The sequence below is a fragment of the Corapipo altera genome, unplaced genomic scaffold (genome assembly GCF_003945725.1).
Source record: "Corapipo altera isolate COAL_440 unplaced genomic scaffold, ASM394572v1 61045, whole genome shotgun sequence".
Taxonomy (NCBI): Eukaryota; Metazoa; Chordata; class Aves; order Passeriformes; family Pipridae; genus Corapipo; species Corapipo altera.
The window spans coordinates 858,741-871,564 of NW_020884975.1; the positions used below are offsets into that span (position 1 = coordinate 858,741).

Below are 12,824 nucleotides of genomic sequence, written 5' to 3' on the forward strand. Positions count from 1 at the left end.
CTTGCATGCTGCACCGGCGAACCCTCGTCATCCTGTAGCAGGAGGCCAGCACACATGAATATTCCTGTGCAATATGCGCGAGTGATGAGCCCCATATGCAGGCCTTGGGAGAAATTAAATGTTTTCTACGGCATTTTCCAAAAAGCCTTTCTATCAAAGTGCTCGGTCAGGAGCCAAAAACGCCCCAGCTTTCGCGGCCCCAGCTGGTTGACACTTTTTTATTATTTTATTTTTAAATGCTGATGAATATTTTCTGATTAAAAAACAAGCCGTCCCCTAAACTGAGTCTTGCCCCATTGGATGGATTCGAGCCAGAGTTTGGGAGGGGGCTAGAGGCTGCCAGGGACTCCTTGGCTACTCTTGGCTGATGGTTTTTTTCTTCCTTCAGTGCTGGAGCTTGCAGGAACAGTCCTGAGACAAAATATACATGTGGTCCACATCTGCCCTGCCATGCCTGGTGGAAGGCAGCCGGCTGGGCAGGGGTGGCACCCTAGTTCCTGCCTCCTACCTGGCCCCTGAAAGGGCAGGAATGAGTACAGGCTCCAGGCGGGAGGTTTGAAGAACACCAGCCTCCCGAGTTGGAGATCACTGGTGTGTAGGTGGGCAAGGGGACTTCCCAGTCAAGTTGTCCTTCATATACTGGCTGCTTTGCCTGCAAAAGTGAGAAAGAGCAAAGTCGTGGTGTGATTTTAGGGGTGGAAGGGATTGGGAGATTGCTAGAGGGAGAGGGACCCTAAGGGGAGGCAGATGCACAGGATGAGGCTTAATGCTGGCTCTTGAGCTCAGGGACAAAAACTCTTGACAGTTTTAAGGCAGATGAATGTGGTGCAGATTGGGGAGGAGCTGACTTGTGAGGAGCACGGGGATGTGGGAGATAGGCGCTGGTTCTGTGGACTGGAAGGAAAGGAGAACCTGGAGAGTCCAGTGAGAGCCTGGCTGGTGGGATAGCAGGGTGATGTGCCCCAGCAGTGCAGAGAGTGTGGGGCCAAGCAGGAGGAGCATCAAGGACTCTCCTGCTTAGTCCTAGAGTCTGGTAGCATGGCCACCTCCACACCCACAGGCCCTAGATTTGCTCCAGGATGAATTTAGGGCTGGACCTGTGCTCCTTGGATGCGAGTCTTCATGGTAGATCACAGAGGCTACTTGCATTCCTTTTTAGCACTTGGCTTTGAGGGTTTACTAGTGGAAAAAGTGCCTTGGAGGAGGAATACTGGCAGCAGCTGCCCTCCAGCCTCCTCTGCGGCAGCCACAGGGCTTGAGAGTGGAGCAAAGCTGAGAGAGCAAAGCTCAGGTGATGGAGAAAAAAACTGTTGGGGTCTTGCAAGTGGGACCTCTCCCAAGTGAGTTGTTTTTCTCTTATATATCCAAGCTGGCTTCAGACTGTTTCCAGTGTAGGTAGGTAGAAATGTGGCGGTATGTTCATCTTGAATACTGTATCCCATAAGCCATAGGAAAGAAAAAACAAAGAAAGGAACTGTGCAGTTTGACATCACTAAATCAGTTCTAGGGCTTGGTACCAATGTGTGCATCTTTCCTCCCTTGCAGGGCTGAAAACAAATTGGATTTTAATCCAATTTCTCCTGTATTGAGTATTCAATTGATTCTACTGGCTTTACATAGCAAAATCTTACTCCAAGTGTACGTCTTGGCTTTCTTTTTTGGAAGGAGGCTGAGACCCAAATACAATCTCACACCATAGCTCACCTGCCAGTGGCAACATGCAGTGACGCTCGGCTTGCCAGAGCTCATTGCTGCTCACAAGAGCCATGCTCAGAGGGAATCCTTGTTTCCAAAGGGGTATTTTGTTTCCCCCTTCCCCCCCCTTGTTTCCCCCCACCCCGGCACGTGTTTCAGTGTACAGCCACTCCATCCTCCTCTTTGCCCCATGGGAATTGCTTCCCTGATGTCCGACAGCTAATACCCCCAAACAAACATGCTAATTTAAGAGCTGTTAAAGCCCGGGGGCAGCGGGAGGTCACAGTCAGCACAAACAGATGGTGTTTTGTCCTTGGTAATTAAACTTTCCTGTAGTTTTGGGCGAGAGACTTTCTTGACTTTTATTTCAGCACAGCTCCTCGGGCCAGCTCTTTCTCCCTCCTCATCCTCTGCTCACTCTCAGCAGCCGCCGCTGGCGGGGTCTGGGACAGGACCCCCGGGAGAGCGAGGCTCTCCGCATGTTTCAGAGGTGTCCTCAGTGGCCCCTGGGGCTCACCCCAGATGCTCTGCTGGCTCCAGGCTCCAGCAGCCAGAGCCCCTCAAAGAGGCAGCAGTTGGAGGCCAGGTGAGCAGTGGCACCCTGGGGTGTTCCCAGCCCATTTCAGAAACGCTGCTGGGGGAGAGACCTTGGATTTCTGTTTCTTGGCTGCTTTCCCCTTCCACCAGCTCCATTCCAGGCAATGCCAAGCTGAGAGGGGGAAGTGGGGCAGGGGTCAGTGAGGCCCTGCTGCAAACTGAGGCATCAGTGATAGCAAGACAGCTGCTGAAACGTGGTAAAGGTTGGCCTATGAATAGTGCCATTTAGGGGGGCAGAACAAAAAGGGGTCACTTCTTTCCCACTGCTTTACCATTTTGCAAGCAGGAGCAGATGCCCCAGTCCTACTGCCAGTCTTAGGGTCAGTTCTGGGACAGATCCCTGTGTCTACCAAAGAGGCTACTGGCAGCAGAAAGCTGCCTTCAGCATCACTGGCCCCAACATGGGCTACCCCTACCAAAGGGCAGGATTAATTCCTCCCTTCAGTGCCACTCTTTTCACTTGATGTCTGGGCATTACATAGACCCCACCCATGCCTCAGGTTTCCCCTTCCAGTGCCCAGTTCAAAAACTGGGTGCTGCTGTGGTGTCTGAGGACAGTCTCCAGCAGGCTGCACAGGGCATGCTGGGTGCCTGTAGGACCTCATGGGGTGAGTGGGGTGATGCAAGTGTATGGAACTGGGTGAAGCGATGAGCACCAAACCCCATCTGTCTGCAGTGTGGGCAGTGTTTCACTCCAGCCTGCTTTTCCCTGCCCAGGTTTTGGGCAGCTTTCTTACAGTGGGGAGGGAGGCAGGGGGAAGCCCATATGCAGGTGGAGGACAAATGTCCTCACTGTCACACCTGTCCTGGCTGCTGGTGTTCCCACAGCAGCTTTACAGCCATTACAGGCACACAGTCCTCAGCATCCCAAGCCCCTTCCTGCCTCCAACAGTGTTTGCTGCCCTGCCTGGGCCTTGGAAGCTGCCTGGCTCCTGCCTACTCCATCCTCCTGCCAACTCGCACTGCAGGCAGGGGGGAGAGATGAAGCAGAGCAAAACCAAATCACAGTCACTGTCCCTGGAGGTATTTAAAAGACATGTAAATATGACACTTAGGGACATGGTTTAGTGGTGGACTTGGCAATGTTAGGTTTACAGTTGGACTCAATGAGGTCTTTTTCCAACCTAAATGATTGATTCTATGATTCCACGATCCTGAGGCGTCTCTGGAGGGGCAGCATCAGAGTCATTGGAGTGGCTTCCTCTGTGCCAAGAAAAAAAGCCCAAACAAAAGAAGCAAGCTAAAATTAAAATGCCCAAGAAGCTCTGTACAACTGGATGTTCCATCACTTGCTACCCCAGCTGCTAAGCCAGTATCTTAATTCCCTCCCTGGACAAGACAGGCTGCCAAGGTCTCTTCCAGCACTCCTCACTCCAGTCCTACTGGTGTCCCTGAGCCCCTGCAGCACAACTTCAGACTCTCATCCCTGTCCAGTTCAGTCTTAGCATGTTGGCAAAAAGCAAACATGCCCTGCTTTCTGAGCAGCAGAGCTGTGGCCTCAGTTCTTGCCTCTGTGTGTTGATTCAGGAAGAAGATGTAGCTCTCCCTGGCTTGGGGACTTCACCACCAGAAGGTTTACGGGGGCCAAACCAGCGTGGACCAAGCCAGCATGGACCTGCCTATGCTGATGTCCAGCCCCTTCCATGGGTGCTGCAGAGCACAGACCTCTAGAGGAGCAGGTTTGGGCTAATAAGGGATGCTGTCTTCGTATTTCAAGAAAGACCCTGTGAAACCTGTGTTTCCCGGTGCTGTTGAGGAGGATACTGAAGCTCCCGCAGCCAGACACCCTCCAAAATCTCTACTAGCAGAGACCAGGCTCCTTAGGCTTGGCAAGGCTTGGAAATACCTTGCTGTTCCATGTCTGCTCTGCCATGGGCATCTAGCTGACAGAGGAAATCTGGACAACAAGCTCTGTCCTCCCTTTTCTTTTTGTTTTGCTCTAGATGGCACATGACTATGCCTCAGTCTGAATTTAAATACTAGGATGCTTTTTTTCTGACCTGGAGCTTTACGTCTTAAGGGGTGTTGGGTATTTCATAAAGCAACCTGGCCACAGAATCTCCTCAAGACAGAAAGCAGGGTTGTGAGCAAAATCCTGGGTGGGTTGAAGGGCAATGCAGCCCTACAGACAAAAATAGGAATTGTTGCCAGCATTTGCCTGGATATCACAAACTGAACCTGGAATGAGGAAGCAAGACCTTCCTAAAGCATTTGGGGTTGTTTGCTCAGTGTATGGCAGTTTGGTTTTGGTTTTGTGGGGTTTTTTTTTGTTTTGTTCTGCATCATTGGTAGTCTACTTTTGTGGGTGGAGACTGGGAATTGAAGTGCTGAAATTCAGTGTGACGCCAAGAGTTCCAAACCATCATAATCACAGCCTAGAGAGGCAGAATGAGCAGGATCTGCTCCCAAATAGCCTGTTTTGGGTGACCGGAGTGGAGCACTGGGAAGCACCAGAACCACAGGCATCTCCCATCTCCAGTCTCCCTTCTTTCTCTGTCTGATCTCTTCTGTCCATCCCTGGCATGGTACCATCAACTCCATGCCATCTATGGAAAGACACTGCTCAAGTCCTCATTTTAACAGAAGCTCCAGATAAAAAGCTCTGTCTTCGGCAGTTCTTTAACAGAAGCAAAGATCCAATTGATTCTTGCAATCTCTCTCTGCAGGGAGCCGGGAAATGCTCAATGCAGAGGAAAGTTGAGTAAAAAGAAGGGGGAAAATTGCATTTCTCATTGTTGGTCCAGGCTTTCCTCCATCTCAGAGGCTGCCCAGGTGTGGATGTGGGATGTGGAAGGTGGGCTTGGGTGTGGCAGCTCAGCTGAGCTTTCTGCCCAGGTGGCACTGGTGTCCCTGAGGAATAGTCTGGGGGCAATGTTCCTCTGCAATCTCTGCCATGGGGATTCAGGCCCCCTCCTGCCCTGCTGGGCTTTCTTACAGTGCCAGTTTTGAAGACATGTGGTGCTTATTAGTATGCTGCTCTTTGTGTTGGCTTTTATCACTGCTGGAGCAGATAGCTGGTCTTGGACTGCTGCCCTCTACTTGAAATAAAACTGGTTACAGTGGTGGGGATTTTAAGGACAGGTACGGGCTGTGGGAAACATCCCCTTCAAGGCTCCAAGTGGGAAGAGGGGATGGGCAGCAGCACCATGGCCCCACAGTGGATGTGGCACCGAGGGCTGTTGGTAGGCAGAGTCACTGGAGAGGTTTCCATCAGTGTACTTGTCCAGTGCTCTCCTGACACTGTGCTCCTGCCTGTCCCTAGGTTGCAGAGGAATCATAGCACCCAGCATGTGTCCCTTGTCCTACCAGGGACGGGGGTGGACTGCAGTCCTGCTGCTTTAGGGCTGGCTGGTCAGTTTGAAGAGCTGCAAGGTGTGGTTTGAGAGGAGAGGACTCCACCTTGCTCCTGGAGCAGAAATCCCCTAGCCCCTGGAGCTGCAGGGAGTCTTAGGACCCTGATGGCCTTTTCACCTGCCCTGGTGGGAGCATGTCGCTGTGATCCATGGGAGCAAGAAACTACCTGTCCTGGGTGCCAACTTGCCAGTCAGGCAGGTTCCCAAGGAGCCTCAGCCATTTCATGAGTTGCTTGTTCCTCCCCAAACCATCCCAGCTCCCCCTGGAGCTCCTAAATTCTGCAGTACCCCCTACAAAGTAGCCCTCATTTTATCTGGGGCTGATGCTCCCTCCAGAGGAGCTGCTTTCTTCATTCCCATGGAATGAAGAGGACCCAGGAAACTACAGGCCTGTCAGTCTGACCTCAGTGCCTGGCAAGGTTATGGAGCAGATCATCCTGGGTGCAATCACGCAGCACCTACAGGATGGACAAGGAATCAGACCCAGCCAGCACAGGTTTAGGAAGGGCAGGTCCTGTCTGACCAATCTGATCTCCTTCTACAATCAAGTGACCTGCCTGGTGGATGAGGGGAAGGCTGTGGATGTGGTCTATCTGGACTTCAGCAAAGCCTTTGACACTGTCTCCCATAATATACTCCTGAAAAAACTGGCAGCCCATGGCTTGGACAGGGGCACTCTGTGGTGGGTCAGGAACTGGCTGGAGGGCCGGACCCAGAGAGTGCTGGTGAACAGGGCTGCATCCAGATGGCGGCCGGTCACCAGTGGTGTCCCCCAGGGATCAGTGTTGGGCCCAGTTCTGTTTAACATCTTTATCGATGATTTAGATAAGGGGATTGAGTCCATCATTAGCAAATTCGCAGATGACACCAAGTTGGGAGGGAGTGTCGACCAGCTGGAAGGCAGGAGGGCTCTGCAGAGGGACCTGAATAGGCTGGAGAGTTGGGCTGGTTCCAATGGGATGAGGTTCAACAAGGCCAAGTGCCGGGTCCTGCATTTTGGTCGCAACAACCCCCTGCAGCGCTACAGGCTGGGGACAGAGTGACTGGAGAGCAGCCAGGCAGAAAGGGACCTGGGAGTGCTGATTGACAGGAGGCTGAACATGAGCCAGCAGTGTGCCCAGGTGGCCAAGAAGGCCAATGGCATCGTGGCCTGTATCAGGAACAGTGTGGCCAGCAGGAGCAGGGAAGTGATTCTGCCCCTGTACTCAGCGCTGGTGAGGCCTCACCTGGAGTGCTGTGTCCAGTTCTGGGCCCCTCAGTTTAGGAGGGATGTTGAGGTGCTGGAGCAGGTGCAGAGAAGGGCAATGAGGCTGGTGAAAGGACTTGAGCACAAGTCCTATAAGGAGAGGCTGAGGGAGCTGGGATTGTTTAGCCTTGAGAAGAGAAGGCTCAGGGGAGACCTCATCGCTCTCTACAACTACCTGAGAGGATGTTGTAGGCAGGTGGGGGTTGGTCTCTTCTCCCAGGCAATCAGCAGTAGGACAAGAGGGCATGGCCTTAAGCTGCAGCGGGGGAGGTTTAGGTTAGACATTAGAAAGAAACTCTTTACAGAGAGGGTAATCGGCCATTGGAATGGGCTGCCCAGGGAAGTGGTGGATTCTCCGTCCCTGGAGGTTTTTAAGATGAGGCTGGACGTGGCACTTAGTGCCATGGTCTAGCAACTGTGGTGGTAGTGGATCAAGGGTTGGACTTGATGATCTCAGAGGTCCTTTCCAACCCATCTGATTCTATGATTCTATGGGGAGCAACTTTGTTCACTGGTTTTCTCACTGAAGACACACTACCTGTGACATGCAGGGAAGGTGGAACAACCTCAGGCTTCAGCAGGTATGTTGGAGCCAAGAGCCCTGCAAGTCTACAGCTGCCTTCAGGGGCACATCTTCCACCAAAAACAGCTGGGAAATTTTGTGAGGACCATCCTTCCACCTTTTGTCCCTCACTTAGACCACAAGGGCAGGAGGGTCTGTGCAGCCACCCAGGGATCCAGTGGGTGCTGGGATGGCAGAGACACAGTGAGGGAGGAGCTTTGCCATGGGGGGCTCCTTCCTCCAGGGCATCCTCTTGCTTGGGGTCTCCCCTTCATTACCCGAAAGGGAGGAGATGGAGGGAGGAAAGTCACAGTCCATGAGAGCCATGAGTGAATTAATTTCAGCTGGCCTCAGTTCTCCCTGTGGTGCTTGTGGACCAGGAGGGCAGCGCTAATTGCTCTATTGGCAGTGGGGGTTTAAATTAGATTTAAGAAAGCTTTCCAGGCAGCAGGGATTCTGTCTCTGCAGGTAAGGCTTTCTGATAGCACGTATTAAGGAGATGATAAAGCCCCTCTCTTCTCTCTTCCTCTTAAGCACAAAGTGGAGTTTAATGCTGACAGGGCACTGTAGGGCGAGAAGGTTTCAGGGCTGTTAGCAAGTGTCTGACATTAAGTGACAACTACTTTTTCCTCTCCTTTCCATTGCCTTGCTGCCAGGGGTGATCTGAAAGGAGGAGACAGCACTCAGTGCTTTCAGGTGCTCAAGCACTGCTCCCAGTGCTGCCCTACTTCACACAGTGCTGCCCAGGAGTGGTGGAATCCCTAGGGAACGGGGGCTGGCGGGTGCCCTGCCCACTGTGGTGCTTCACTGCTCACCCTGGAATCATGGGCTGCCCTTTGGGAAGGATGGCATCTCTCTGGAGGCACCCTGTATCCCCAGGACCAGGGGAAGCTGTGTCAGATCTCTGGCAAAAGGCTAGGCTGAGGAATCAAGGGTGGCTTTGGTAAGGGTGTTTCTCCTTTGATAACGCTGGGGTCCAGGAGGTGTCTGCTGCAAGTGCGTCCAGTGCAGGGGCACTGTGATGGCTACAGTCAGCGTCTGCATTACAGGTGTAGCATCACACCTCTGGAAGAGCAGATTGTGGCCTCTCCTGCAGGATAGGTGGGCTGTACTGTAGTTTCCACAATCAGCACCTGCAGTACAGGTGTGCAGTACCACCTACACTCAGCATCTCTGGTACAGGTGTGCTGCAGTCACAGGTGTAGGTGTAGCAGGACAGGTGTAGCAGAGCACTTGTAGTTGGTGTGTGCAGTACAGGTGTGCTGTAGCAGCTACAGTCAGTGTCTGCAGTACAGGGGTACCATGACATCCACAGCTGGTGTCTGCAGTAGAGGTTGTACCATGGTATCGACAGTTGCTATCTGCTGTACAGTCACAGCACAGTGTCTGCCCTAGGTACCTGCAGAGTTCCAGGCTCTGGGCAAGGCTGTAGGGGAAGGAAATGGCTAAACAGGGTTTGTTTTCTCTCAGTTCACCATTTCAGAGCCAGTCCCTGTAACAGCACCTAGTGGGGAATTGCCTGACAGAAGACTTTGTCATGGAAATATTAGGTTTTGAAGCTACCATTTTTCTATTGTAGGAGCCACCCACTTCCAGAGTGAGGTTTTATTTTTTTGTCATTGCTGAGAGTGACAGGTGAGAGTTGTGGTGGGAGGCTGCATTCCTCGCTAGCCAGGGATAGCCCTGCCCTGGAGCTGCTGTTTCCGGTTGCCAGTTGGTACCCCATTATCAGTGAGCATCCCCAAGGCTTTGGAGATTATACTGAAGCAGAGCTGGAAAGGATCCATCTCGCTGCCTGCTCAGAAGAGGACACTGGGACTGTTCAGCAGATAGTGGCATCCTGCTTTTTCCCTGGGTAAACAATCCTCTTCACTCTTGCTGCCCCCCTTGGGACTGTCCTCGCCCCATCACACAACAGCACTTAATGTCACATCGCTGTGCCCCTTCAGTTCTGATCTGGCTCAGGGAACAGGCAACTGGAAACAAGTTTTGTTTAGACTGAGAGCTGCTGGAGGGGACCATACTCATGTCTATGTTGAGTTGTCTTCTGCTAAGAGAGACCATGACTGATGTCCTCATTACACTTGGTGTAGAGGACAAGGTAGGGAAAGATCAACTATTTGCTCTCTCCCCAGACAAGAAGCTGGGGACAGGGAGGATAGCTCCAGAGTTGCTGGTCCACCGTATCACATGTGCCCCCTCACGTCCCTTCCTCCTACCCAGGCTTCTCTTTCCTCTCCACGAACAAGAAATTATTCATTACAGGGGAAAAATCTTCCTTTTCCGCAAAAGACTGAGTTTCCCGCTGCTGAGTTTGCTGTGTAATAAATGTGGTTCCCCTCCATCACCTCTCAACTGATCCCTGCTGGCGTGGGGACACAGCCCAGGGAGCTGCACACCTGGTGAGCTGCTGCTCACTGGCCCATGCATCCACATGCTGGGATTCTGGCTTGTGCTAGAGAAACAGTTAAATGAGCAAATACAGCAAATGGAAATTTGCATTAGAAGCATCTGCAGAAATTGTGAAGGTTTTGTTATGTGCTTGAAAAAAAAAAATCAGCATGGCTTTGGGCAAAACAGTCAAACAAAGCAAATACTGCATGGAAAATTGCAATTCAAGTGAGAAAAAGTTGATTTTCTGGATAGATTTTTCATATTAAAATAGCTCTGGGTTCTGCTTTGTCACAGGGCTCATCCTTGAGAAGAAATGAGGTTTTGCAGGGTAAAACCAGCTGAATGGTGGGCTCCCTGTGCCATCACAGGAAGTTTCTGCCTGTGTCCTGGCTGTGCTACAAAGTCCCCAGGGACCTCATCTGGGTCCCTCTGCTCTCTCTTTCCTACATGTATCCAAACAACATCACCCTGGAGATTATCAGTGCTTCAGGACAGGAACCATTCCTTGCCACATAACTGTGGTGCCTGTCTCAGCACTGGTCCAGCCTTAGGTGAGACTGCCAAGCACATGGGCAGGAGCAGCAGCAATTATTTTAACAGCTAGTAAAATGAGGAACAGCAGGAGAGGGCAGTAGGTGGCTTTACTCCCTGGCAGGACCAAGAGGTAGAATGCGATGGCTGGTGATGGTATTTGCACTGAGCCAAAACAAAGACTACATCAAGCAGATCTCACACTCTTCAAAGAACAGGCTGGTTGCGGGGGGTTCTGTCCTACCTCCTGTCATTGCCACTGTCCCCAGAAATGGGGTGGCTACACTAGCTGGAGTCACCCGGACTGTGATGAAGGGAGGCTCTGGCCCCTGGTTTCTTGCCTGCTTCAATTTCTAGTGCCACCCACCAACCTTCCAGGGCTGTAGGAATGGAATATTCAGTGGGAAGTAAATTTGAGAGTAAACAGGGAGTCAGATCCTGGTTTGCAGGTAGCTCCCAAGCTGCTCACGGCCCCACATGCCAGCAGTGCCCCAGGATGTGGCACTGCCACCTGCCTCAGGTTCCAGCTATCACCGGCTCCCCAGGCTGCCACTTGTGATGCAGCTAGAGCACAGACAGGGTGACGTGCTATGGGGAGGGAACCATGCTATGGGCATTGAGGGGACACATGGAGCAGCCAGAGTGGAGAACAGGCACAAGAGGAGCAGGAGAGAAGAAGCAGAGGGAATGATAAGGATGTTGTAATTAGCGCTTAGTGCTCCTTACCCAGAGCTTTCAGAAGAAGGTCACCTTCATTATCTCTGTTTTACAGGTGGGGAAACTGAGGCAATGAGAGTGATTTGCTCAAGGTGACTCGGGAGGGTTGGGAGCAGGGTCAGTGGCTGGCATGTCCATGCTGTGCAGCTGCAGCACACTGGGAATGGCTCTCACTGCCATTCCTCCCAGCCCAAACCCAACACTGCAAATTCAGCAGTGGGTCCCTTCTCTGCCCATATCCAGGCTCTCCCTCTCAGACCCACCACCTCCCACAGCATCCCTGCCCCTGAGAGGCATTTGAGGTCAGGCTGGTCCAGCTGCACCCCAAAATCTGCTCATGATATCCCTCCCAGCTGCTCTTACCTTCCCCTCCAGCCCTGCAAAGTCTCACCATGTCCTGCTGCGAACCCGAGGCCATCTGGGCTCCTGCAACAGTGCTGGGTAATCAAATATGTTCTGGTGGATTTTTTTTCTCTCGCCAATACAGCTCCCCCTTTATTTAGCCTTAAATGGATGCCATCTGGCTAATGAGCCCATACTCATGTTCTAGATTAAACCGCAATCCTGTGCATGTTACCGATACGGCACTGGAGATTAGAGAGGTTTAAATGGTTTTGAAGGTGTAATTTGCTTTTCATGCATGGTGCTATTTACCTCCTGGCGGGTGGGCTGGCATCCCCACTGCTGTCCCCAGCAGCTCCCTCGTGGCTCTGGTCTCCTCTGCCAGCCCTGGCTGCAAGAACAGGAGAGCTTGGGCATCTCCAAGCTTGGCAGGGCTGTGCAGAGCACCTTGTGGTTACTGCTGCCATTTGCCCACTCCTGGGGGGACTTGCTGGTGCAAGGAGGCTGCCTTCATTGCCTGCTTTCTTAGCTGTCGCCTCCTCCACACCTCCCTTCACCACAGCATCCCCTGGGACATGGCACAGCTCACTGGGATGGAGTAACCTCTGCCTCTCTTCTGGCCCAGAGAGGTGGGAAATGACTGTGCCCATATTGACAGGAGGTGGCTGAGGGAGCATGCCACATCTCTTGGTCACTGTGAAGATATGGAAGAGGGTTATGCTGTCCCTGCCATGCCCAGAAGTGCAGCTGCTGTTGCATCGGGCTGGTGGGTAGCACCAAAACAGGCCACACTGGAGTGGCAGCAGCTGCCTGTGCTGAGATCTGCATCTTGCACATCCTAAGCACCAACTGCTGCTGTGAACTACTTGAGTGTGCTCCCATCTCTTCAAATACCCACTTGCAGCCAATGTCAGCTCCTAAGATGATGCTGCAGCTGCCGAGGAGAGCCCAGCACCAGGATTTGACTTTCTTAAGAGAAATGCTGAAAATGAGATGAGGAAGGCACAGCATATGTGCAAGGCATATCATCATCTCCAGGCACCTGCCTGTGCTGGCAGCTCCCATGGAAGTGCCACAGGCTATTGAATGGTGAAGCACATGCCAGCAAAATGCCTCGTTTTGCAGCGAGTTCCCCCGTGGCCGAGGTGAAGTCTGGCTCTATGGCTGTCTCCCTGCTGTCCCATCACATCCTGCGCGGGAGGGACGGGCTTTCAGCACTGGAATCTCCTGGGGGACAACCCTGACTGCTCCTGCCTGTGTTTGCTTCCACAGATGGCTAATCCTGTCCCATCAGCCTGCTGCGTGGTGCTCGCCGCGGTGGTGGTGGTGTACGCCCAGAGGCACAGCCAGCCGGGTGAGTCCTTCCTTCGCACCTCCCATACCTTGC

At 52.5% G+C, this 12,824-nt stretch overlaps 1 protein-coding gene across 4 annotated transcripts in view; it reads left to right on the plus strand.

Moving 5' to 3' along the window:
- Positions 1 to 12,824, plus strand: part of CNTFR (ciliary neurotrophic factor receptor) — a 204,552-nt gene that overhangs the window by 106,304 nt on the left and 85,424 nt on the right. For all 4 annotated transcript variants that reach the window (XM_027665417.1, XM_027665418.1, XM_027665419.1 and 1 more), the window contains one exon: positions 12,710 to 12,791. In XM_027665417.1, the coding sequence (XP_027521218.1) occupies positions 12,710 to 12,791 (82 nt within the window). The remainder of the gene's footprint in view (positions 1 to 12,709; positions 12,792 to 12,824) is intronic.